We start from the raw sequence: 27224 nt of genomic DNA, 5'->3' as shown, positions 1-27224 counted from the left end.
TTCAATCCTGATTCAATTTATACACTCTTGAGTTTTATGCCTCAACTGATAGATCTGCCTTACATAGTCTTTTTATAGTTGATTGAAGATTATACATGCTAAATAGATAACATACCTTGTTTTATACGTTTATACTTAAGAATTTAAGATAAATAAACTTGTAAAAATGAAAGCTGATTTTGCATTCATCTGAAGGGATGAAAATTCCTGAGGTGGTTTTAAAATTATAGATTAGCCCAAGAGAAGCTGCCAAAGGGAAACGTGCTCTGGTTTCACTCCATTTTGTCACCCTGTATGAAGCTACAACATCCATACAGAAAATGGTGTGATTTATATTCTCCCAGAAAAGCAGTATGGGACAGCAGGGACCTTGAGCCCTGAAATCACAAGGAGGAATGGAATTGGAATAGCTATTTCCACTAGAATATGTGTGCGATTCTCTTTCTCTTATGTACAACAGACCTTACATTCCTCTACACCCATCCCCACACCACAAATATCACACGGGGTAGCCATTTCATTATTCTTTGGAATTTAGATTTGTATCAGGTTTCTGGTGCTCTTAACCACTACCAATTACCTTAGGAGAGTGACTGTATTATTTAAACCTTCACACAACCCTACAGCTAGCTGGCGCAGGATACTGCCAGTCATCCAAAGTTGCATGCCTCCTTATTGATTTTCTACAAAGGAAAATTCTTTGGAAATCTAGAGAGAGAATATCTTCTTCTGTGATGGATTTTTACATATTGATGACTCCTCCCCCTTTCTCCAGGATCACAAAATAGTGACAGCAATTTCAGATCTGTCTTCTCTTCAGTGCCATAGCAGGCCAACCACCTGCTCAGATCTACAGAAATATCTGATATTAAACAAATAAACAAACAAAATTGTGGCCTTTGAATGGCTGCCACACAAACATCAGGACTTGAGTTTGACTCCCTGCAAATCCATTTAAAACAAAAATTATTGCGGTGTGTACTCATAATCCAGAATTTGGGGTTGGAGACAGGATAATACCTAAGGCTGCCTGGACAGTCAGTCTAGCCTGATGAATGAGCTCCAGGACAGTTAGGGATTCTATCTCAAAATAAATAATGTGGAAGGCACCTGAGGAGCAGCAAGAGAGATTGTCCTTTTCCTTCACATTCATACACATATGTACAAATGAACTTAGACATCCATGTGCACATGGAGACACTCATGTACACACACAAATATACACATTCCAAAATACCTGCCATGTTAGCAATAATAAAAAGTAAAAATCAAGTACAATGTGACCTGAGCTGTAGTTGTTAAATTCACATAGAAAAAGATGCCTTTATTCTTGAAAAATATTTCTAATCTACACTGTCCAGTTCTTTAAGAGATTTTGTGTAGAATGCTGGGTTTGTAGCACACATTTTAAAAATCTCAAGCTGAGTATGGGGAAACAGGAGGCCCATGAACTTGGGACTAGCCTAGTAGCCAATCACATGTTACAGGATTATTTGAAACTCAATATTTGTAAGCAAGTTATTAAAATTCATTAATATATGTAGGTGTGTAAATATTAGATTCAGTCCGTAGCTTGAGGTCATTATATTTTTTTCTACCTGTCATAGAAACATGTCACAAATTCATGTTATTATTAAGTTGTCAATTTATCTCACATAAAAATATTAATTTCAAAAATATCTTCCACAGAGATAAAAGTCTATGGTAAACACAGTTTGGTGTACTGGGGGAGAGACTACTCTATACCTTCAGTGTAATTTTGAGCCATGGAGTGGCAGCTTTGAGTAACAAAACTGATTTGGTGACCAGGGCTTGTCTCTGTTAATACACAATCTGCTGAAAGGAATATCAAAATGAGGAAAGAATGGGCACCCAGGGTTGATGGACTTTTCTTCTTTGATGCTATGTAAAAGTGAGATATTTTAGTATGTATGTATGTATGTATGTGAAAATGTACATATCTCTTAAGACCATGCAGGTCTTACTGAAAGCAGACCACCAGCCTACAACAGAACAGCTGACTCCTCTTGGAGCTTCTCTTATAGAAATGCTCAGAGATACAGCAAGAGAGGAAAAAAAAAAAAAAAAAAAAAAAAAAGGGAAGGAGGGCAGAGAGAGGAAGGAAAGGAGGTTACTGATCATAATCACAAGGTGTTTCCAGGTCAATATTAACTTAATTTTTTGGTTTTTGTTTGTTTTGTTTTCCTTCAGTTATATACTCAGTGAATTTTCTTTCTTTCTTTCTTTCTTTTTTTTTTTTTTTTTTTTTTTTTGGTCCACGGAGGCTTTTTATTTATGTGTTACATCTCTAGAAAAAGAATCCCAGGATTTTCCCTCCTGTGTGTTCTCGTCTTGCTTCTTCATGGTCCACGATGCCAGCTGAGGTAGTCAGTGCAATGAAGCCAAACTGACGGGACGGGAGCAGATTGTTCTGCCATTTTTCTAGGTCCTTACGTTGCATATCAAATCTAGGGCTGTTCACGCCACACTTGTTCAGCCTGCCTGTGAGGTTCACAACAATTTTCCCAGCTCCGTGGTCATCAATAATCTCAAATTCGCCAATGTAGCCTTGCTTCATCATCACAGTCAGGAAGCGGACGATGACTTTGGATGAGGACCTGGCGTTTCCCTCTCTTCTCGGCGTTGTTGATGCTCTTGAGAGCATCTGCCAGGACACTCATGTGCACCATGGTGACAGCGCGGAAAGATGGCAGAAAGAGCATACTCAGTGAAATTTTATGTTTCAAGAAAACAACCATTTCATATCTTTGCCATATAAGAGGAAGTGGGTCTCTGCCTGGACTTCCTTCCTTTTCTCCCTCTCTCGTTATCCTCTTTGTCTTCTCTGTCTGCTTCTGAGTCTCTTGTATTACTCTTGTTCTTCTCCTCATTATCCTGGATCTTTATGGAAATTTCACAAGCAACATCAACTTCTCTTGTGCAGCATTGTTGATACTTTTCAAAGGAAGGGATTTCCCTGCCCCCTCAGTTATAAAAGGAATAGCTGTCCTCCAGCTCATAATTACCCTATCGATGACATGGATATTCCTTGAAGCAGGGCACCTCTACCGTACATTTCTTCCCAGGCAAGATTCATTGTTTTTAGAGCCCCTAAAACCTAAATCTTATACTCAAATTGAAATGAAAGAGTATTTCATTCTCAGTAAGTATGAGAGAGTATTTCATTTTCAAAGATCAGAGATCAGGGCAATTTAATTTTGATGCCTTAAACGTAGACAATCTCTAAAAGGGTCAGTTATAGGTGAACTATTTTCCAGGTATTTCAGGCTGATACTGTATAATTTTTTTTGCCCCAGAAATCTCAGTGGTCATATGAGGATTTGCGTCATCTATCTTCTCCGATAAGCACCTCAATAAATTTCAAGTGCATTTGAGCTATAGGCCACATGAGGGATGAAAACCACACCATTGAAAGGCATGAGTGTTACTCAGTGTGTGTGTGTGTGTGTGTGTGTATTCATACGTAATGACATGGGAATAATCTCAGTCTAAACCTCCAGGTAGAGTTATAAACCCACATATTGTAAGCTAATATCACACAATTGACTGTTGAGTGACCTGACTGTAGAGTGACCCTTGCAGTGGCTTACTAGTAGCTTACCAGCCTGATTTTCCAGGTGCACAGCTAGGCTTCCCTATCCATAATAAAATCTGACACTTGTTTGAGTGGTTGTGATGTTTATGCTACATTTTAGAGAGATCCATTACTATATGCAATACTAATTAAATAAGGTTTGAACTAAAAATCTCAGTAATGGAAATTAATCTACAATTGTATTAGATAATATAAAAGGCCTTAAAGTGTGCCAGACAGTTTCCTTTTATCAGATAATACTATCACTAAAAACTTGAAAAGAGTCTTGAAGTAAAAAAGGATTTTATCATTAAAAATGAACATTTTCACTTGGTCTGCTACCAACAATGAGATATAGGGACCCACTGACTTTTCATAGAGACATTACCAAGAAAGCCTTCGGTGAAGGATTTACCTGCTATTTCATGTGATAAAAACAGTCTCTAAGTAATTTCTCAAGGATTTCTGCTTCCTGGTAAACAAGGCTAGACTTTAAGCTACAGTGACACTTTATCTATGTTCTCAATATATATATATATATATATATATATATATATATATATATATATATATATATATATATATATTCACTCAAACAGCCTTAGTTTAAATCACATGCACAAAGCTAAAGTTTTCTGAAAAGTCTCTAAGACTGTCATAACCCTTTGAGTGAGAATTACTGCCTCAAAGTGGAGTGGAGCTGGACCTCTAATCCAGGGCTTACCAAATAGTCTGTATTAACTGATTGGTTTTAGATGTGCTGGGCTCATCTTCATGAGTTTGAGTCTCTTTGGTGATTATAACAACAACAACAAAAAAACACCACATAACTTGAACATCTACTTTACATTCCCTGCCAACCAAAAATGCTCAAAAGTAAAAAAAAAAAAAAAAACCTGGAAGGTGGAAAGGAAAGCAAGATTAAAGGATGGTTCACGGTTTCAGCAAACAGTGAGCCCTGGTTTGATGGGAAGTTGATGTTCAGGAAGAACTCCAGGAGAAGGGTCAGGCAGGTCACTGTGCATCCCTGAGCAGATACATATTTGTCTGTGTGTGTTATGGTGAGAAAAGACTAATGGGCGACAGAGTAAAACTTCCTAAAAAATATCAAATTGTAGAGGCCTTCTGAAGTAATATCTCTGTCTCTGTCTCTGTCTCTCTTTCTCTCTCTCTCTGTCTCTCTCTCTGTCTCTGTCTCTCTCTCTGTCTCTCTCTGTCTCTCTCTGTCTCTCTCTCTCTCTCTCTCTCTCTCTCTCTCTCTCTCTCTTTGTGTGTGTGTGTGTGTGTGTGTGTGTGTGTGTGAGAGAGAGAGAGAGAGAGTGTGTGTCTGTGTCTGAGACATTAGATATGGAATCATTGGCAACATTTAAATAGGCAGGTAAACCCACAATGATCTAGGATATCCAATCTGGCATGGATTCCTAGGTAGTTTGGGGCATATATATTATATCAGCCAGTATGGAGATCTCAGAGATATGCATGAGACAAACAAGAGATATTGCAAAGTAAAACAAAAGTTCTAACAGGGCTACGCATGTACAAAAAGGAAGGAATCAATGAGCTGAAAATGTCCAAGATTTTTCCAGGAAAATGGAAGCGGTAATCCTGCTATGCACTGGGAAGCCAGGGCTGAAGGGGAGCTGGGGATTGGTACAAGACACTAGAAAACTGATCTCTCCTTCCCAAGACGTGAGAATGGTGTGCAGATGGCACTGAGGCCCAGGACCAGCAAGAGCACATGGGGAGAGCAGAGCTTCAGATCGCGTTTGTGACCCAAGAATGAGAAAGTATTAGAAAGAGAGGAGTGCAGCCCAGTGGGGAAAGTCCTGCATGGAAGGAAAAAGAGAGCAACCAGGGCAGGATGGAGAGACAGAGGTCATAGATGGGAAGAGGAAAGAGAAATGTGCTCAGTTTCCCAAACACAGATGGGAAATAGAAGTGAGGGTCACTGCACATGCATATACAAATTGTGTGCCCAGTAGATGTTTGGGCATTTGTGTGTTTAGAGGAAATAGAAGCCAATGTCCACCAGAAATTCTCATCATATGGCTGTCCCCCATTTTCAAGTTAATGAGATCTGGATTCACTTCGGAGACAAGCCTCTGGGCATAATTATGGGTAATTCTTCTCATTGGGTTAAGGGAGGAGGGCAATGCGTTCACCATAGGTTCTGTCAGTGCCTCGGATGGGATACCATGCTGTATTTAAAGGAGAATGTAAGTGTAAGTGTCACTCGCTCTCTGTTACTTGACCGTGGGCACAAGTGCTGTGCTGCCTCAAGCCTTTGAGGCAGTGGCTTCTCTTCCATCTCCTTTGAACTGTGAGCTAAAATGAATTTGTTCCCTCTTAAGTTGATCTCATCACATCATTTTATCCCAGCAAACGAAACTGAGACACCAGTATTTTTTCTCTAAACTTTACAATTGTTGTCCCTTATGGTTTTTTTTTTCATCATTTACTTGAATGTATAAACAGTAGAGTAAGTGAAAGAAATGCACTTTGACATACTTTCAATTTCTGCATAGTTCCCATAGATGCATAGATGCAGAGACCTGCCCGCACCAGGTTGTGCCGCCTATGGTGCAGCATCTTTTAGTCCTCTCTTTCCCTGGCTCCCACAAGAAAGCATAATCCAACTGGCAGTGTTCTGTGCTTCTGCTTTCCAGTGCATTTCTAAGCGTCCACCACATGAGTATAGGCATTGCATTTGCCTTCTTGGAATATGAAGCTCCTTGGAGGAAAGATAGTCCATGCTTTCACTGCAAAGCCTTTGCAGCATGTTTGGTACTGTGCATACAGCAGGCAGCCTTTTGCAGCATGTTTGGTACTGTGCATACAGCAGTCACATGAAGGACTCAGTATAGCTGCTGTTAGGAGCCGTGTGTGTGATTGTTGTGTAGAGTCTTCACTCCCTGAGAAAGTAAAAGCCCTTTTAGGGCAAGAGAAGAATTCCAGTCACTGTGCCCAGTCGAGTTAATTTCATGTAACAGGTATAAAATAAATACCTGAGAGATTGCAAAGCTTTTAGAAAATACTTGTAAACGTCAAAATAAACGGAGGGCCTGTGAGATTTCACAGTGGGAAAGGCCATTGTTGGCAAACCTGGCAAGCGATAACTGGTTTCTCTAAGTTGTTCCACTCACGTATATGCCATGGCGTGTGCATGCTCAACACACACACACACACACACACACACACACACACACACACACACACACAATCAGCCAGCTGATGGAGACAAGTTGAAAACATTGTAGAAAGCATTATAAACATATAGTCATAGCAAGATAAAAGGACGGAGGGGAAGAGGGGGAGTGAAGAGGGAGAAATCAAGGGAGGAAGGAAGAGGGGGATATCAAGAGGGAGAAGACATATTCAGAGAGGGTAGATAAGATCATTTGAGGCCATGGAGTCCTAGGAACTAAAACTAAAAATGAATCTCATCAGCAACAGGGTTACTTGCTCTTCTCCTAAATGGGGTAGTTTCTTCCACAGAAACTAATTCTAATGTGGTAAAATGTCCAGGGAAGCAAGGCCTGTGCTTGAGGGGATTTTTTTCTCTCTACTCTCCGAAATCATGTGTGAAGAAAGAGCCTGCGAGAATGAGTAGTTATGAAAATGTTTGTCCCGGGATAATTGTTAGCCAACACCAGAGGCATTCTGTGCAGTCCCCCATGCCACAGAACAGGAGTGGAGGCAGAGCCCCACCCCACCACTGCGGATGCTGCTCACCTAACGTCTCGTCTCCCTCTTGTTCACAGAACCTAAAGTGAGCTGCAAGCTAGGCCGGTCAGCATCTACATCAGGAGTTCCTCCTCCTTCGGTTACTCCTCTCAGGCAAGCCAGTGACCTACAACAGAGCCAGGTACCATCATCGTTAGCCAATCGTGATTGACTTCCTGTGATGCAACATACCAAATCCTTCCCACCTGTCTGTCCTGTGTTGCTGTAGACAACGTTTGCATTTGCTTTGATTCTCTCTTGTGTGTTTGGCTAAGGGAGGAGCCGAGCATCTGTGTTTTCATCTCCAGGAGAATGTCTCTCTTCTTTGTGATTGGTGAAACTTCCTTTGCTGTTTTGTTACTGAATCGTTTCTGTCTCTGATTTCCATCATTCTGAAGTGTAAATGTAGTAAATGTGTACTCTGTGTATGGGCATAGCGGCTACTTTTTAAAACTTCGTTCTCTTTTCCATGTTTTGTGTACTTTTATACTGTCTTTGAAAATTTATCAACATTTGATAAATTTATCTACTTTTTTGTGTAAATTTTCTTTTAAATGTTTTGTCCACAGTATTTGCACAGATGTTGTCAATGAGTCTGTACATATATTTTAACTTATTCTACTATACTGTAATACTTGTGGTAATTTACTTAAATCTTTATTTAGCTTTAAGCATGATTGTAAGACAATGTCAATATTGATGTTCTTATAAATATTCATATATCTATGGACAACTTTGGATTGGATGTGGCAGCTGGTCTTTCTTGAATCTTAGGCCATAGAGACAAATTAGCCAACCAGATAGTTTAATATTCACCAACAGTTATAAATTAATAAGGCAAGCTTTTAAATAAATGGCATCTCTCTCTCTCTCTCTCTCTCTTAAACCAACAATATCGGAAATGTCCTCAGAAAGGGGATGTAAGTGTCTATGCATGGCAAATGAGATCCTCGTTATCATTTTGAGAAAAGAGATAAGAAATAAAGGCATAAGCTGAAGTACCACTTATTTCTTTACAGTATAATATGTTGCTTTGATGTTCGTTTGGGTACATGGCTGTGTATGGGAGTTTAGGGCACGGAAAACCACTACGTGTAAACATCGTTTTGTAACTCAACCAATAGAAACCCAACCCCTTACTTTAATTAATGTTTAGTTACTATCACTCGGAGGTATTATGGGTATTAGGCAGGACAACACCATTTTGGAGTAGGTGTTCCACTTCCCAGCTCTTGTGTTTGCATTCAAGATGCTCTGGCAAAACGACACATTATAAAACTAACGATAAGCTCTTTTAGGAAACTACCCAGCACTTGCTTATCAAATTGTACATTCATCAAATATGTTAAATGTCAGAATCTTTTAAAAACACAACTAAGCAGAATAACTGGATTCTGTAATGACAAGCATTGTCCTTCTCAGTGTTTCTGTATGAGTAAACTATGCATAGTATTTAATTCATGCATATATGAATATCTACAAACACTTGTGTCTCAGGTACATCTCGAGTGTCATTTAGAATATCTTGCATCTTAATTTAAACCACTAAAGGCCTTTGTAAGTAAATGTAGCCCCTTTACCTACTTCCAGGATCAAGGACAGGTCATCGGGGACACTTGCCCCTGACTCACAGTGACAAAAGGACCTCTTCTCTACTGTCCCTCACATCCTGAAAAACTGTTGAAGACTTAATATGGAAATTTGGCTCTTCTAACACAGAGTTAGGAAACTCTCTGTAACCCACTTGTCTAGTTACTCAGCAGATCTGGTTGTATGCTTGTGGTTCTCTAACATGGAACTAGAAAAAGGGCCAAAATAAACCAGGTGGTCCTGTAGCCAAAGCTGACCTCTTACTGAACACAGATCTTGCCGGCAGGAGAGATGTTCCTCCAGGCCATGTAGGAGATTTGGCGAATATCATCTGTCATTTGGCCGATATCATTGCCTTGAGGTCAGCCCAGCATGTATTTCTAAATACAGAAGATCCCAAAAGAGGGATATTAAAACAGCCACAAAGATGATTAGAGAAAGCCAACTCACCTCGGGGGAACTGTTTATCTGTACTTACTTCAAACTGAAAAAGAAATTGTATTAGGAAAGAGTGTGTTGCAGATATAATGCTTATTCAAATGCCACTTGTTAAAGATGGGGTATAGCTCTGTGAAATATGGAATAAATTCGTGTTAGCAATAAAACTCCTGGGGACTAAATTAACCTATAACCACGCATTACCACGATGTTGCATTAGCCCAATGCAAGTACGAAAGTCCCCACTCTCTTCTGTGTACTCTCAATAGTTCTATCTGATTGATTTAGAAAAAAAAAAAAAAAGGAAGGCTTTGTTTTCCTGTAGAGCTCTCTATTCTACTTAATTAACGTTAGAGTTAAATAAGAGGAAGATCACCTTTAAATGGCAGCTGGATCTTGACATGTTGTAATTATTTAATTTCTACATTCATACAAGGAATTCAGATAGCAGGGGTACTGATTACATTTCATAGCCAACTGTGTCATGGGGTATTTTGGCACATAATTTAGATCTGCACGGTCATTAAATTTGTATGCTTTAAGTAACAGATATTTAGAGGCCACTATTGGAATCTAGCAGTCGCATCACCAACATCTCAGGAAATCCACGGCTGAACAGAATACAACAAATAAACTCCTGGCTGCCTCCAACAGGCTTACCATGGGATTACCTGCAGGTGTGAGGCAGAGTAATGAGATTTAGAACTCTCTCTAAGAAGACTTAGGTCAGAGAACTCTGACAATTAGGTCAGAGAACTCTGGGAGTGTCTATGACCTGACCCAATAAATCGCTGTACCTGGATGTGTCCTTTATACCCTTAGCATCAGAAGTCAAAGGTGTCAATATAAGTAACCAGCCCTATGGAAAAATTATAAAGTAGCTGAAGTATATTATTTATTGTGTGAAAAGGCACAGAAGTTAAGAGAGGACCTCAGGTGAAGTTTGCACAGTGACAATCCAATGCCATTCATTGATGTCTCTACTCCTTGCACGTAGGACTCACACAGACATGTGCAAAGCATTTCTGTATTGTGCAATATCTGATAAGTGCCCTTGCTAGCCCACATGGCAACTGAGAATGCCAGTGTGAGGTGGTTTTCATGGCCTGTTCAGGAATTTTGCCTATAAATGGACATACTTGAATGTGTCACTCATTTCTTTTTCTGAACCTGTGTTCATAACTGTAGAATATAGGACATATTATTTGCTTAATATTATTATTGAAAATAAAGGTGATTATAGATATATTACATATGATTTATACTACATATGGCATACATATATAGTTTATAAATATTAATTCATATAATTATATTATATATTAAGTATAAATAAAGTTAGATATAAAGAACTAGGAAGATAATATCTGCTAGAAGAATATTAATTCTTTCTCTTCTTGCTTTACATCATTTTACTTTCTCAATAATTCAACTTTTCTACACCCTGGAAAGTTCTAAGGAGAGTACTTCTTACCAATGGTATAACAAAGGAGGTAGATGCGGAGGGATGGCTTGGTTCACCCCAGTATGAGAGCCTTAATACTACTGTGAGAAATTAAACACTCGGGATTTTGCTATATAGGAGTGACTTTTTTCTTGTATTGTACTTTCCATGTATAATTTAGCTGCAACATAAGTGGAAACTTTCTGGAGGTGTCATTTCAGCTCACCTGACATCTAATATTATTTATTGTCCTATTTGAATGGAATGACACATGAATGCAATGGAAATGCTACAGCTAAGCAGGATGCTATCATTTCTTGTGGTTAGGGGGAAAAAGATGCAGAAATATGGGGCACATTTTAGTTAAGGTCAGAATTTGCTTTAAGATTTACCACTCCAGTGTTTCAAATGCCTTGTTCTCTTTAAACGCCAGCGGGCACGTTTTAGAACACACATTTAGCAACTGAAATGATAGAGCCTGGCCCACACTGCTTGGAGAACATTAAGAAATTAAATGGATACATGGCTCCCCCTAGCAATTGAAATGTGTACTGCAACATGCTCTCTACATTCTCTTTCCCTCACTCCGTCATTAAATTTGCAGATTTTCTTGGACTTACCATTCGTATTCATCATTCTTAAATGAAAATTGTGTAGGAGAGGATGAACTTCACCAGGTCTTCAACTAAACAGGGTCCTTCCTATGACTAGAAACCTCCAAGGGTGAAACAAGGTTAACAATGTGACTATCTTTGGGATTTGATTCTCAGCTCCCCTTGGATCCCCGCTCTTCTGTTCTCCATGGAAAGAATTCAGAAGAGAAGCCAAGAATGGAGTGTAAAAAGACAGAAGTCACTGGAGAAGAAAGGGATCGTTGCCTCCAATTATATTTTAGGTTGGCGTATTGGTTACTTTTCTACCATAGTGGCAAACTTATATAGAAAGCAGGGCTTATTTATGCTCTGCTTGTAGAGAGGTGAGAGTCATGATGACGAGCAGCCAGTGGCCAGTTGGATGAGGATTCTGAGTGTTCACATATTGAACTACATGCAAGAGGCAGCTAGAATGAACTGGGAGTGACTTGAGGCTGAGTCCTCAAAGTCTGGTCCAGTGTCACACTTCTGCCAGCAAGACCAAACTGTGCCACTCACTGGGGACCAAATATTCAAATGCCTCAGACTTGGGGACTATCCCATTCAAACCACCATAACTGGCTTCATATAATTTCTGAAGTTTCTAGGCCATCAGCTACCTGTCCAAGTCATGGTAGGCCCTTTAAAACGGATGGTTATAAAGGGGGATAATCAAGTCCTTAAAACCAAAAGGCCTTCAGCTGGAGAGCAATCACATAAGGCTTAGGTAGTTACCTGTTAGTGAACTTCTGGCAGGTCAAATGCCATGCTTCCTTTTCCAGAGCCAGAGATATGACTTAAGTCCCATTCTGCTGAACAGGAATCAGAGTCTTAGTTTTTAATTTCAAAAGCTGCCGATTTTAAGCATGCTACCCATGCCTGGTGATCTCCAAGCCTGCTAATGCGTGAGCGACTTGACAGTTAGAAGAGAGGCAGGTGTCACTTAACTGTTTGCAACATTCTCTCGCGGGGTATGTATAGGCTATTATTGTTAGGAGAAGCTTCTGACCATGGTGAAACCATGCCGAAATGTTCACTCAAGTCGATGTGAGCATTCAGAGTGGGTGCATGGTCCTTCACACATACATGTCTATGAATATGCATAACTAGACGTGAGCTGCTATGAATGTGCGTAAGCATATTTGCACTTGTGTGTGAGTGCGCATGCCTCTGAAGACTAGACCTCAAGCACACCTAATAATACACTGCACGCTCTGAAAACAAGGTGCACATCACGACACTGCTGAGAGCATCAGCTGCAGGAGTGTGCGTGTAGATTTAGGCAACAACACACAACAGAAATTAACGTATTTACTAAGGCTTACCTGGCTTCTGGATTTCTACAGCAGTTCCATAAACAGACACTTTAAAGGGGGATAAAATAGCCATACTGTCAGTTCAAAGCATTTGTTTTTGTGAAGCAAAGACTGCATTAGAGCTGGTTAGTAATCCCTGGTTGTCAACTATTTTGACAGGGATGGTATTTGGTATTTGAAAAGCCCCATTTTTATGGCTCTGTTCCTAGAAAATGAGAAAGTCATTTGAAGGACCAAAGGGTGTCAAGAGTAATCCTACCTGACACGATCAACTTTGCATATGAAAGGGAATGAGGCTCTCTGGGAGAAGCTCAGAGAACCAAACTTGCTTATCTTTCAAGTGCACTCTGGGTAGATTCGCCAGTCTGTGCCATTTACCAACAAAATCCTAAATAATGAAATGAGGGGCCCATGGGGAGTCCAGACACTCACTCACACAGCATGTTGGTGTTGCCAAGCCTGTGGAACCCCCAAGGGTTTCGATTTCTGAATTTTTACAAAATAGGGTAATGGATTTGAAAGCACATCTTTAACTAGAACGTTCGGTGGTAGCAATGTTCCTTTTCCATCGTTCATTTGGTCATCATGCGCCTCCTTTGATCATTTTGTTTAAGGACAGCAATGCAGAGACTTGCCTCTTCTCGGCACAGGCACGCACCAAGGGAACAAAGCACTGGGCAGGAGACCAGGATATGTGCATCCACGCCACCAGCTTTATGCTTTGTTCCTTTTTCTTGAATCCAGATGTGTTTTGGAAGACAACTGTGCAGTTTCAGGACCGTTACCTCTAGTCTATCTTTACATTTCCAAACTCTATCCCAGATCCATTTTCCACACCTATATAATAGTGATTATATGCACACTTCCTTGTGTGACAGTCTGTAGAGTTGCCCATTGCCTACAGCACAGAAGGAACACCACTCTAGGGACTTCCAAGCCCTGGTGAGTTGGCCTTGGTATTGTTCAGCTAAATTATCCACCACTTACTGTATTTTTCAGGCCGTGAGACACACTTTTACCCACCCCCACCCCAAAGTGGGGCAGAAATCAGGGTGTGCCTTATGGTCCTGTCCAATTGCTGGGTTTTGTTTTTGTTTTGTTTTTTTTTCCTGTTTTTCTTGTTTTACTGCTCTAAAAACTGGGTGGGTCTTATGGTCAGGTGCATTTTATAGTCTGAAAAATACAGTATTCCTGTCCTTCCACTATCCCTGTGTCCACTGCAGACTACCAGGCAAAATCTCTCAGATTTTAGTGGTCTGGAGATGTTTACAAAGGTCGCAAATGCCTCATTTTGGCTGGGATGCCTCTAGTTAACAGTTCATCCTCTGGTCAGAGCCAAATGTAGTCAGCCATTGAGGAAGCTGTTCCTGCTGTGCCAAGAATGTCTTCCTTTTCTTAATGACCTCGTCATGAACATTGGCTGAGGAATGTTAATTTATATCATGAACCTGTGTTCCGCTAGGGCGTGGAGGAATTCACCTGCTTGCTGAGGATGACCAAGGAAAGTCAGAAAGATAATAGAAGTGGGTTGCCCAGTGAAAGAGGTGCCAGAAATGAAACTCATATAAGAAGAAAGTCCCCCATCAAACTCGTTCCTGAACACAAAGCTTATTTATAATCAGCTTTGTCAACAAAGGGAGAAATAGTGTACCACCAGTGCCATTATAGAAAGACATTCTTCAAATATGTATTTAGGACAGAACATTAACTTTGATGTAGAGTGGATGAAAGTGAACGAAGACCTGAACAGTCCCTGAGAACAGAGTGGTGTGGGGTCTTTCCCAGAAATAATTCAGTACAGAATATTATCGGGGAGGGGGGGGAAGTTAATTAAAGTTGCATTTTCCCCTTTTCTACCTCTCTCTGTCTCTCGCTCTGTCTCTGTCTCCTCTTTCTGTCTCTCTCTCTCTCTCTCTGCTTCCTCATCAGTTACATGCTGGTAGAATTTTTAAGAAGATCTCAGCAGCCAAATTTAAAGAGAAAAGGCTAAAAGAGAGTAAGATTTCAGACAGTCGTTCATGGGGGTAGCCCACTGACCTGATTCCAGCCAGCCAAAGTGACTCACGGGGTGGGCACACAGCTAACACCTGGAGATGGATGGCACTTCATCTTTCCCTGTCTCTGAGCCAGGATAAACTGTCCAGTTCCAGCAAGACAGGCAGGTTTCAGTACCCATCCCGTAAGTGGGGCTGCAGAGTGAAGCCCAGAAGGTGGAGCAGAGGAAGCCATATTCTTCTTCCATCCTCACCTGTACTTCTCCTCCCTTCTCCTCAGCTATTGGGCAGGCTATGTATGTGGCAGGGAGTATCTGGAGGTTGCTGGGCAGAGCAATGTTCTGACAGTACTATGTGCCACGGGCCTGACAACAGCAGCTGAGAGAGCTCTGCAGATGTACACGGGGAAAAAAATGTGAAGACACTTTAATTTTTGATTCTCATTCAAAAAGCCTGTGCTCTATAAATCATCCATTTTTATGCAAAATTATCCACTCCCTGTGTCCCTTATCCCCTGTGTAGACTGGCTTCTTATTTGCCACTGACTACGCCCTGATGACTAACATGTGCTGTAACGTTTTGCAGTGATGTTCAGCGGTTTATTAGACTTCACAAGTGGTTTTCATATATGCAGTCAACAGCTCTTTATTGTTCAGGTGCTGCCACTGAATGGTCTCTTAAACATTCTAGTTTGCAATGCTACTGATTTTTATATTCAGATTATATGCAGTTGTGTGTGTGTGTGTGTCCATGTGTGCGCACGCACCATTCAGTGTAACTAAGAAGCACACACACACAGAAGACAGAGCAGGTAATTGCCAGTGGTCATGTCACTGAGGATGGTCAAGTGCAGCCTCAGAAGAGGAGGAAGTGGCATTTGAAGGGCACGTGGTTCATCAGTGCAAATCAGCACTCTATCAAAGAAGCGGCAGGTCAAAACAGATCTCAATTTCACATAGAATATAACAGAAGGCCAGGGACTGGACTCCTCTCTTTTCACTCTTAGTGTAATGTCCTAGGTCAGTGGTCTTCAACCCGTGGGCCACAAAAATGACCCTTTCACAGGGGTCACCTACAATCATCAGACAATACAGATGTTTACATTATGATTCATCACAGTAGCAAAATTACTGTCATGAACTAATAATAAGTTTCATGGCTGGTGGTCAGCACAACATGAAGAGCTGTATTAAAGGGTTGCACTGTTAGGAAGGTTGGGAGCCACCGTCCTAAGCTGTATGTATCCCCTCCAGTCCATTGCCACCAGAGTTCTGTGACTTTTGCAAATTTCCTGAGCAATTCATCACCACCAGAGGGAGAAAGAGGACCTTCAAAGATAACATGACTGCCTTTGCTTTAACTAGAAATCATTTGATGGCTATAAGTTTCTTGCAAAACAAGTCTCTCTCTCTCTCTCTCTCTCTCTCTCTCTCTTTCTCTCTCTCTCTCTCTCTCTCTCTCACACACACACACACACACACACACACACACACACACACACAAATAATAACAACAAAACAATGAAAACACCCCTATCTCCCAAGTGTATCCCTCTATTTTTGTTTGTTAATGTAGTTTAAAGTATATTGTGCAATAATGAACTATAAATACAGTGCAACAAGATTCAAGATGCACATGAATATTAACACACACTGTATGAGCCATGATCCTTATTAATTTATATACAGGTTTTTACAATATCTGCAGGAATAAACTATGTTATATATGAAATTAATCATGGCTACTTTCCTCAAACCTACTTCTTCCCATTTAAAGAAAAGGTAAAAAGTCATTGGCAAATATAAATTTGGTTTCTATTTTATTATATTACTCTAAAATTAAGACCCTCCCCAAATAAGTCTCTGGCTAGTACACTTGTACTTAAAGTACCATACATAACATTACATCTCTATCTTCCTTGAGTGAAATATGGTTATATTTAATTTATCCTGTTAAAACTCATTCTTGTGGACTAAAAAAGAGTAAAGCTATTCTTCATACATTTTCACTGGGGCCTACAACACTAAATCCTACCTAGAAACAACCCTAGACACTCATATTTTAATTATGCAAAAAATAGTGATAAATCATTTACCATAGAGATAAAACAGAATAAAGAAGTGCAATCCTGTGGAAGTCGGGTTTCAGAAAGTACTAGAAAGAGTTCTGTCTGTTCTAGCACTTGAAAATCACTGAAAAATTATGATTACCCCCCCCCCTCTGTAAACTGGGGCTTGGGAGATGGCTCAATGAGGCCATGGCTATTAGATTATTAATTTAAATGCCTCTGTGGAGAGATAGAAGTTGGAAAGAAAGAGAAACTTGGTCTGGCCTTATGAGTTTGTGAGCATTTTGTCCCCTGGTGTGCAGATGACCAAAATGCCTACAGAGGAAGATGGAATGGTGGGCCGCAAGGGAAGCTGGGAAACATAGTCTTCCATCAGGACATTATTATTCATAACTCCCAGATGGTACACAAAATACAGGGCAGAGGTATTATAGCTGTTTTCTGCTGAGGAGAGTGTTTGTCAGGGGGGTAGATCTAGGTTCACTGAAGAGGGGGTCCTTTGGTCATGCAGCCAGTGGAGAGTCTAACTTGATTGGCTTTTGATAGATCAGGTGATTGCCATTCTGTATTCCTGAGGAGTCCTGGGACATGATTGTTAAAGGCTGTGAGCAGAGGATTTCCTTACAGAGTAGAACTGAAGAATTTTTCTGGAAAGGCCAGGGATAAGGGATAGGGAGGAGCAGAGGTGAAGACATGAGCTTAGGGATGATTTAGGGTGACAGAGACTGCACCCATTGCCAGGAGTGTTGCAGTAAAATGAGCTAGCAGAAGCAGCAGTGAGCCACAGAGCATCAAATAAAGGGAACAGGAGAAAATAGAAGACTAATGTAAAGAATTGTATCTGCCCTGGGGTGAAAGGGATGAAGGTCCCTTTTACCCAGAGTTTCTCCACAGCATCTATAATGCCTTTATGCAATGTTTAAGGAACAAATGGAGCTACTGTAGGCAGAAAGCTATTGGGATAGCTTGCTTGGAACATCCTATTTGGGTATGGGGCGGGGTATAGGGCGAACTTCACTAAGTAAAACACTTAAAAGTCAGGGTAGAAACATAAGTTTTTGTATAATAATAAGAAAGAGTGAGGTAAAAGTAAGTTTTATTCACTGGAGGTAATTGTTGTGGAGGCTTACTGCCTCCATGTGCCAACCCTGGCCTAGTTCTGGAAGCTTCTACCACTCGTATAACTTAATCTAGGCCTAGAATGTTTTTAGCCTTTAAGATTTATTGCTGAATAAGATCACCTTTTCTAGCTCTTTGTGAACTTTGCCAATCTGGTTCAACCCAGCCATCCTGGCTCAAACTCTTCTCCAAGCTCGAACTGGCTTCTCTTTTGGCCTCTGAGTAACTTGCCCTGCTTGGCCTCAAGCTAACTCTAGCAATCTTTTCTATTATTCTGGCTCTCTCTCATTCTCTGGCTTGTTCTATCTTCACCTGTGTCTAGTTTGTTCTCCCTTCAACCTTGATGCATCGAAGCCTTTAGCCCATTTTGTTTTAGTTGTGAGTCCCCAAAACAAGGTCCGAAGTGTAAAGAAGACCGATTAATTCAGTGGTCCATGGCCCACTAGTCTCCTTTTAGAGGTTACCCAAACTGCTTTTAGGGGTTTGGGGGTGTCAATGTCTTGGTAATTGCTTCAAGGCTGACAGAAGGGTAAACAAGGGAGCCACAATCAGAATGCCCAGAAGAAGGCATATCGAAGGAGCCATGGTAAAACTTAACAGTCATCAAATATCTATGCGATAAAGTTAGGAGGTAATAATTGTACAACTTTGTGGGAACATTATGAGAAAAAATTACACAAAACCTTTTATGTGAAGATTAACATGAGTTAGATTCAATTGTATGATTGTCTGGACCAGGCACCAGAGTTCTGTAGAGAGATAAGGCAATTGTAGTCAGCTGTTCCTTTAACTTAGACTCCCACATAAGGAGCAAGCTCCTGGAAGCCTTGCTCCATCTAAGAGAACTGCTTGATCCTGGGCGTGTCTGCAAAGCATATGCATGTGCATTGTAAAGTAACCCACCTTACTCAAGCTCTTCCATATTCACTTTTTATATACCTGACTCTGAATGTTATCTTACATTAAACAAACTTTAAGTTTGCTTTCAACTTTCTCTGAATTACTAACGTTAGGCTTAATTTCTGACAACTTATGCTGAATACTTACTCTCTGATGGGAGATAAAAATTGTTCTTCTGTCCTGTCAAGCTTGTCCCTGTAGATGAATTACATTTGAGCTGAGCACAACTGACCACAGACTTGTATATTTTAATTATCTTTAACAGTTTAAAATAAATCTGTACCTTTTATAAGATTAGGAATTCACACTTTTGGAATTCACACGTTTATCTCTATTTGTTTGAGCCTTAAATTTTTATAATTTTTTAATTAAAGCTCTTTTAGTATCTAAGTAAACTGGAAACAACAAATACAGTCCACAGAGAGTCTGGGGACCTCATTTTCCAGATCAGTTTACAATTTGGTCTTTATAAAAATTACAGTTTTTTTATGACTCACTTTCTCCAAATAGCTAAAGTTTAATACAAATATCAAAGGGAGCCTTAGAAATTTATAAACCTTAATTATTGAATATATGTTACATTGACCTTGTTCATGATTTTGTTCTCATCATTTAGTTTTCATTCTCAGTACAAACGTCATCATACAAAAAAAAAATATATGCCGATCTAAAATGTATTGGAGTCCTGATGTCACCAGCTGGGATGGTAGCAAGCCAAGTGGCTGCTACGTCATCAGCCAAGATAACAATAAGCTACATGGTACACAAAGGTCAGCACATCAGGCACATACCCTTTCCTGAATAACCATGGAATCCACATCATATACACGGTGTGCTATAGCAAATTAAAATTATCTATGCATTCTATAAATTCTACTCAATGAACCTGCCAATCCTAAAATACAGAGTTAAATTTTTGACAAATGTTTTAAAAATAGTAAACAAAAACCAAGAAAACCAAGAAAAAGGGGGCAGAATTCAGAGAGCTAAACACCTTGCCATTTGTAACCTCTGCAGCAAATAACTTACTGCTTAGTTCTTCTCAAGTGCAAAAACATATCTTTTCCTGGGCCCCTCTGTGTTTCTGCCTTTTTACCTTTCACAGAGTTGGGTGGCTGGCCTGTGGTCTACAGACAGAGACTCTGCCTTCTCAGGAGAGTAGAGCAGCATCAAACACTTTTTCGATATTTTAAATAAACAAATAACGTTGGAATCTCTTTAGAACTGAACCCAATGATCTATATATCCATACCAGTTTATGTGCATCTTCAGAGGAGAGCAGACAACTCAAAATGTTTTAACCTACAAAGGGGGTGATGTCCTTTACAGGACAGAAGTAACTTCCGTAGTCCACAAGGAAAGCTGGGAAATGTAGTCTTTCAGCAGAAAGCCATTAGGATAGGCAAATAGAATGCATCCACAAGCTTGAGTACCTGGATTAGAGTGCCCCAGAACCCACATATAGCCAGATGTGTACTGTAAGTGTCTGTAATCCCAGAATTCCTATAAAGAGACATTTGAAAAAAACAATTTAATTGAAAATGGGGACTGAACAGACAGCTCAGTGGGTCAGAACAGATAGTGCTCTTGCATTGGACCCAAGTGCAGTTCCCAGTACCCACTTCCAATGGGTCACACACATCTATAACTCCAGCTTCCTAGAGATGGGTTGCCCCTGACTTCCGTGGGCACTAAACTAACATGGACACTCCCACACACAGACACAAACCCATCCACGTGACTAAAAATGTAAAAAGAAATCTTAAAAATTAAAACAACAGAAATTAGGGATAAAGACAATCTAAAATGGAAATAAAAACACAAAAAGCAGCTTCCGTATGAACGGTAAAAGGTGTGGAATGATTATTTACATTAGAGTTTATAGTTCAAAAAGAAAAGAATGAAAGGTTTTTCTTCATTTCTGTGTGCCAGTTGCATGGCTAGCAAAGGGCCAAGAGCTAACCAGATAGAAAAAAATCTTCAGAGGCTCTAGCTGTTTGAGATGCCCTCTGATGAAAGCTTACAGCACCAGGAAAGTGCCTTTGTGAGGATGATGGCATAGTCTTCACAGGATGATGTTGACTTTGCACATTTTGATCTGTTCAAATACAAACTCCCCACCATCACCACCAGTTTGCATATGTAGCATTGCTGGTCCCAACTTTGAGGTTTTCTGAATAAATCATGACCAGTCAGTCCCTCTACCCAGGCCACCACTGCTGTGGTTCTGCCTGGCTTTGACCTTGTACAAGTAATCCATGGGACAGAGATGGAAGAGATTGTGCTGCCCTCAACCAAACAATCAGGTTTGACTGGAAAAAAAAAATGGGTACATGCTATTGTGAATGGCATTTTTATTAGGTGTCAGGACGACATTGGAATGTTTCAGAAGGTGAGGCCACAGAACCTTTATGGGAGGCCCTTTAAAACTGTGATAGATTTCCAAAGTGGTGAAATGACACCAGTGGCCTTCTTCTAGGCCAGTGAAAATGGTGGTGGTGGGTCGTTAGGCCTTTGCAACATGAGTCTGTGGGAGAGTATAAACACTTAATACTATTATTTACACACAGTCAAATGTTGAAAGTTGTGAGAATGTGCCTAGTCTATAAAACTAGATAGGAGATTATTCTAGGGGAACAGGAAGGAGGGATCCCAGCAAGGCAAAGGGTGTGTGTGACATGAAAGCTAGGAAGAGCCCAAAGCGAGGATTGGGGTTGGGAGAAGAGAGTAGAGAGAGAAGCAACAGAAACATTTTGCTTGAAAAATAGCATACCAAACATGAATACTTCCTATGCTAATTAGCATTTTAAAGGCCACATTGACAAACTCTTACGCTGCCACAAGATGGCAGTATTGCCTCAGTGTTTTCTCCTTTATACGCACCATCTCAGCTTTTCTCCTAAAAACCCTGCAGTGGTGTTTTTTTCAGCACTTGCTTAGGAAGCAACAAGCTGTAATTTATCCTGTACCATGTATTGCAGAATGACAGAGATCTGGCTATGGATAAACACTCCTTAAATTTCTTTGTAAATATATATATATTAGAAAAATGAATGACATCCTTGGGTCTTTATATGTCAGTGAAAAACGTCACTTTTTCTCAGGCAGTGTGGGCCTCACCATGGCCTCTTGTGAATCAAACCTGTGGTCATGTAACCTCTTCAGCAATAGAATTCCAGGACTAACGAGCATAGATTAGGCCTTCAGGAGAGTTAGAAAGCTGAGGCTCCTCTGGGAATTGAAAGACTAGCCTGGCTTTCCAGCAGCTGGGTCTGCCCTCCCCACTTCCCTGGCAGGAGGATGAAAAGGCCAAAGGAATCTATAGCCTTCTCTGTAGTCACTACCAGCAGTTTGGTCTCCATTTTGTGTTGGGAACAAGGACAATCAGGCTAGCCACTCTGGTTCAACTGGGCTGCAGAATAACACTCCAGTGAATCTGCCACATGATGCGCAGAGATCCCATTCATAGCAGAGGAAGCCAGGTGAAGCCACAAAGCTTAGGATCTAATTCCCTAGAGTTAGGTCCAAGAAACTTTCAACGATGAACGGTCTATGCGGAGAGCTGCTGGGTAGAGCCAAGGAAGGATAAAGCAAAGCCTTTCCTTTCTCATAGGGGAACTAGATGAGACAAGTATGTCTCTCAAAGACTGGCTAACTCCCAGAGTTTGGGCCTGTGAATCTACATTAATGTGTAGTGTTTGAATTTGAGGCCTGAACACGTGAGTTTAATGTTCTGAGATGTCATATTAAGGGTTATATACCCTCATGTCATCAAACGAAAATGATGCTAACTTGTGATGCTAACTTAGATGAGGGAATATGTAGTCCAACAAGCAGGGGCGTGATTACAAGAGCGAGGATTTATTAGTACCAGTCTGGAGTGTTTGTTTCCCTTTGTCTAAATCATTTTTGGCCTGTGGGAAAGGATGTTGCTGAGGGAGTAATTGACAGGAAGTGTTTGTGTTCGTCTTTGCCCCCTTGAGACTGTGAGTAGGATCCATGAAAAGGGAAGTGCTGTGTTATGCTGTGGCACTGATTAGCTGGGGAAACCTGAGCCCTGCTATGTGAATTCTGCACCAGATGCCCTCCATCTACAGTGACCACAACCTCTCTGAACCCCTTTCCCTTGGTTATCTGAGACTAGAAAGACCCTCAGAATTTGCTGTTAATCCTTTGAAAACTGGACATATGTTTGATTTATGTGTCCAATGTGACCTCCTTGCAGCCTCTCCTGGGGACAGTGTGTTGCAAGAGAAGTGGAGGTTATATTTGGTCACCGTAGACTGTGGGGATTTCTTGATACTTCTTGATACATGAGGGTCGTCAGAACTTAGGGCATTAAAAATGGAGTGTAGTTTGGGAAGGGGTATAATTTAGCTCCTTTTGTAAGGCAATTGCTGTAACTCCGCAGCCCCGACCCAAATGGACATCACTTGGAAGTCGTATTTCTAATAACATATTGATTGTATTAGCATCAACAATGGTCAGCAAAGTGAGGAACACAGTCTCAGTTTCATATGCGGCCATAAAAGGCATGGGGTGATTCTTAATTTCAAAAGCTGAGTTGATGGTGATCTACAACCAGTGTGGTGGAACTTCAAAAAAAGATACGTCTTCTCCCGCAATTCATACACGGTAGTCAGTGGATCTTTACCGTTCCTTGTACACTAACAGTGACCGTGTTTGCATTTCCCTCTTAAAAGTTCAGAACAAACCAGCCACCCCCTGTTCTTTCCCATTCTTTTCTACAATGTGATGGCAAAGTGGCAGCCTTTCCTTGCACACTTACGTAGTATTCTATTAAACAGTAAAATAACAATGAAGGCTGTTTCTGTTTCTTTCCTGAACACATATTCTTTGTGTTTGCATGCTAAGGTGTGAGGCAGAAGCTGGAGGGACCCGTAGGTACCCCAGCTGGAAGCTTCTCAGTTATGAGTGATGTCACTCATCAGGCTCCGAGATTAGAAAGGAAAACGCAGATGTGCAGTCTCTCTCTGGGTTTCAACCTGCCTCAATTATCCCCTTGCTGAGTTCCATGGACAAATTCTTTAACCTCTCTGACTCAAGTGCCTTGTCTGAAAAATGGTAGTAATTAAGGGGACTGTAATTATAGTCCTAACAAGCAGAGGATCAAGGTACCTTATGATAAAGTGGGTTGACAATATCATCTGTTTTCCTATTGTTGCTCAATACTCAAAGGACAATGAATATATTACTTTATGCTGATTCGAGAATGGAGAGAGATATCAAATATATTGTTTAAGAAATTTGGCAAGTGCTGGTGAGGGAATATATGCAGTCCAGCAAGCAGGGGCATGATGACAAGAGCTTTGAGAGGCATAGTCTCACTCTTTAGGAATGCTGTAGGAAAACAGTTACTTTATGTCAGGGAAAAAATGTAGAAATAAAGATATTAATAGCACTAAACAGTCCAAGACCATGACCTAGAAAAAAAATAATGCTAACAAGTAATGTGTTTCATATCAGTTATTTTCTGCAAGAACTGACTTAAACTTTTATTTGTGAGTGGATTATACATGCTTGTATGTGGGTACATATGTGCCCAGGTAGAAGTCCAAGGACAATTTTAGGTGTCCATCCTTAATCCTAACATTTTTAAAATAGTTGTTTCCTTTGTTTTGCCTTGTTTTATTTTGTTTATTTGCTTGCTGGCTTCTTATAGAAGAGGCTAGCCTGCCTGAGAGCTTTCGGAGATTCTTGAGCCTTTGTCTTCCATCTCACCACAGGATTCCTGAGATTTCAATACGTGCTCTCATGGTCAACTTTATGTGTGTGCCATGGATTCAAGGGATTTGGTCTCAGGTCTTCATGGTAGCATGGCAAACGCTTTACCCAATGAGTCATCCCCCTTAACCTGCCCTAACTTTTGTGTTAATACTCACAGTGTTCAAGAAGCATCTAGAAGCATGCAACTTTTATATAATTCTACTTAGGGACTAGGGAGGTGGCTCAATGGCTGCTCTTCCAAAGGAGCAGGGTTGGATTCCCGACATCCATAGGGTAGCTCACAACCATCTGGAACTCTAGACCTAAGGAATCTGATGTCTTCTTCTGGATTCCATGGGCAATACATTCATATAGTACGCAGATATACATGCAGGCAAAATGACCATATATATGAAAAAACTAAAAAACCCATCAAAAACACATATAAATATTTTTTAAAAATTTTTAAATATTTCCAAAAACAAAATATATTTTTATTTTCAGAGTGTGCAGTCTCCAAAGTCTTCAATTTGTTTTTAAATATCTATTTTGTTTTTGGTGTTTATTGTTATTCCTCTCTGTCCATTTGCATGTCTTGGCATGTGTGCACCCCCCCAAAAAAAAAACATAAAATGGACAGATAAATAAATAGTTTTAGGCACTTCTTGAATAATATAATTGCTATGAAACATAGTAGTTGTTGGTATTAAATTGTCTGAAGATCATGATTTTAAAGCACGTTGTGTTGTTAATATTTTCATGTGTTTGTGTGTAGTAGCATAGCAGCTTCTGGAATCAGTCAGGTTTGGCTTTCACCCTTTAAAATTTGTTTCATTCAGCCCTGCAAATTTCATTTCTCCACCTATAATCAGTAGATATATTCTTAATTAGACTAAGTTAGGAGGCTATTAATAACAATTATTGTTGATATTATTGTCAAGGTCAATTTTAATTGCGTGAAGTTAGTTTAGCAAGTATTGTTGCATGAATATTTTAGACTGAATGCACTAAACTGTAAGTCATCTGGTTTTTAACACATTGTGTTTGCCAGCTTTTGGAATACTTGGTGTAAGTTTCTCCACGGACAGTTGATGCATCAAGGAAGCCTTTGCTTGCTTAGATGCGTTAAGTTGCAACGTCAATTGATACTTGACAATTCCTATCGAGTTTGAAAAAGAAGTCTCTGGGTAGAGGCGAAGATGTGCTACTCAGGTTTAGAGCTGTACCTAAAACTCCCAGTCCTGTATGCCCTGCCTTGGCAAACCATTCCAATTCAGTGCAAAAGTATGCGATAAGTTAGGGGAGGTTGTTCTAAGAGACAAGCTGTGATTTACTCACATAGTAGATTGGCTTCTGCTTGAGGTGCCAAGCATGATGCTGGCTTCTGCACTATTCCACTGACGACACATGTCTCAGCCACTGAGTTACATCCCGTTAATACAGTGTTTTACATTTTTGTTAGAATGTTCATGATCGATCTTCTCAAGACGTTGATTTTTTTTTTAATTGAAGGAATTTTATGACTTTTGAAATGATAGGTGCAGTTATGCAACTTTACTTTAGAATTGATATCATTGTTATGAGGTATGTGTGATGCTTAGGAACCACCAGACAATAATTACCATAGGCATGAATACAAGTGTCGTGATGACAACAACGGCGTGCAAGAAGAGAAGATGGTCCCAGAGGTACCTTAGGACAGACTGAAGCCCTTCTGTATGAAGGAGGAACAGGAAAGCTTTTCGTGTGCTCTGGAGTTAGGCTTCGGATAGATCATGTACCTGCCCCAAGACTCACTTTCTTTACCTCTGAAGTATTAAGAGAAAGAAACAAAACATTTAACAATCATGTATTGATTCCAAGGAATATAATATCAAATTTCCCTAATATCACTGTCTTCACAGGCCCTCCCCAATGGAAGATACACATAACAAACAAGGGTGGAGTCTACATAGCTAGTTAAACTGAATTCAGACTCTTGGTGCAGCTATAAATATACTCAGTATTTAGAAACATGCTTCTTGTTGTTGTTGTATTCCATTTTTTCCCAGAGAGCCTCAGTTCTGTCAAGCCAGTGGGTATAATAGTGTCAACTTTACAAAGTTGACAAAACATTGACTTGAAGAGTCATATATAAAGTCAGCATATAAAAGACTTCCTCAAAGCTTGTGAGACATTATGTGACATCAATTTATGTTATTAATCATCACTCCAATTCTCATAATTAGTATAGGAAAATATTCCTTAGTTATCTTTGTTTTAAAAGAGCCAAGCTAGCCAATTATGGTAGGGCGTGGGGCTGTGTTTGAATATTTTTCTTGACCAGCTTTCAAAATAGTTTACATTTATGTTGTTAGAGAAAATTGGTCCTAAGGTAGATAATCTACAAAATAATGTGATTATTAAATATAGGTTTAAAAAAATTAATTTCCTAGATGGTCCCAAGGAAAACTGAAAGAAATTTTATTTTGTTTTCTTTTTCTTTTGAGCCAGGTGTGCATTCTCCCACACCTAACAAATACTTTGGGGGCTATCACTATTCATGTAAGTGTGAGGATATATATGAAAAATCAGTAGAAATGAGGAAGAATAGACTAAAGTTGGAAGCACCAGGAGTACTCTGGCTGACTCACTCTAATTGAAGCCTTCTGTAAGCTACAAACCACCCACATCCCTGC

General features: G+C 40.1%; 1 protein-coding gene and 1 pseudogene across 2 annotated transcripts in view; one reads left to right on the top strand and one right to left on the bottom strand.

Annotated features, from left to right (window-relative positions):
• The window catches only part of Nyap2 (neuronal tyrosine-phosphorylated phosphoinositide-3-kinase adaptor 2), a 244393-nt gene that overhangs the window by 205292 nt on the left and 11877 nt on the right, over positions 1-27224 (top strand). For both annotated transcript variants that reach the window (XM_051153996.1, XM_051153997.1), the window contains one exon: positions 7357-7460. In XM_051153996.1, the coding sequence (XP_051009953.1) occupies positions 7357-7460 (104 nt within the window). The remainder of the gene's footprint in view (positions 1-7356; positions 7461-27224) is intronic.
• On the bottom strand, positions 2309-2690 carry LOC127196356 (40S ribosomal protein S15a-like; annotated as a pseudogene).

Source organism: Acomys russatus, chromosome 12, assembly GCF_903995435.1.
Source record: "Acomys russatus chromosome 12, mAcoRus1.1, whole genome shotgun sequence".
Taxonomy (NCBI): Eukaryota; Metazoa; Chordata; class Mammalia; order Rodentia; family Muridae; genus Acomys; species Acomys russatus.
The sequence above is the reverse complement of the archived record's forward strand: the minus strand, read 5'-3'. Positions and strand labels throughout refer to the sequence as shown.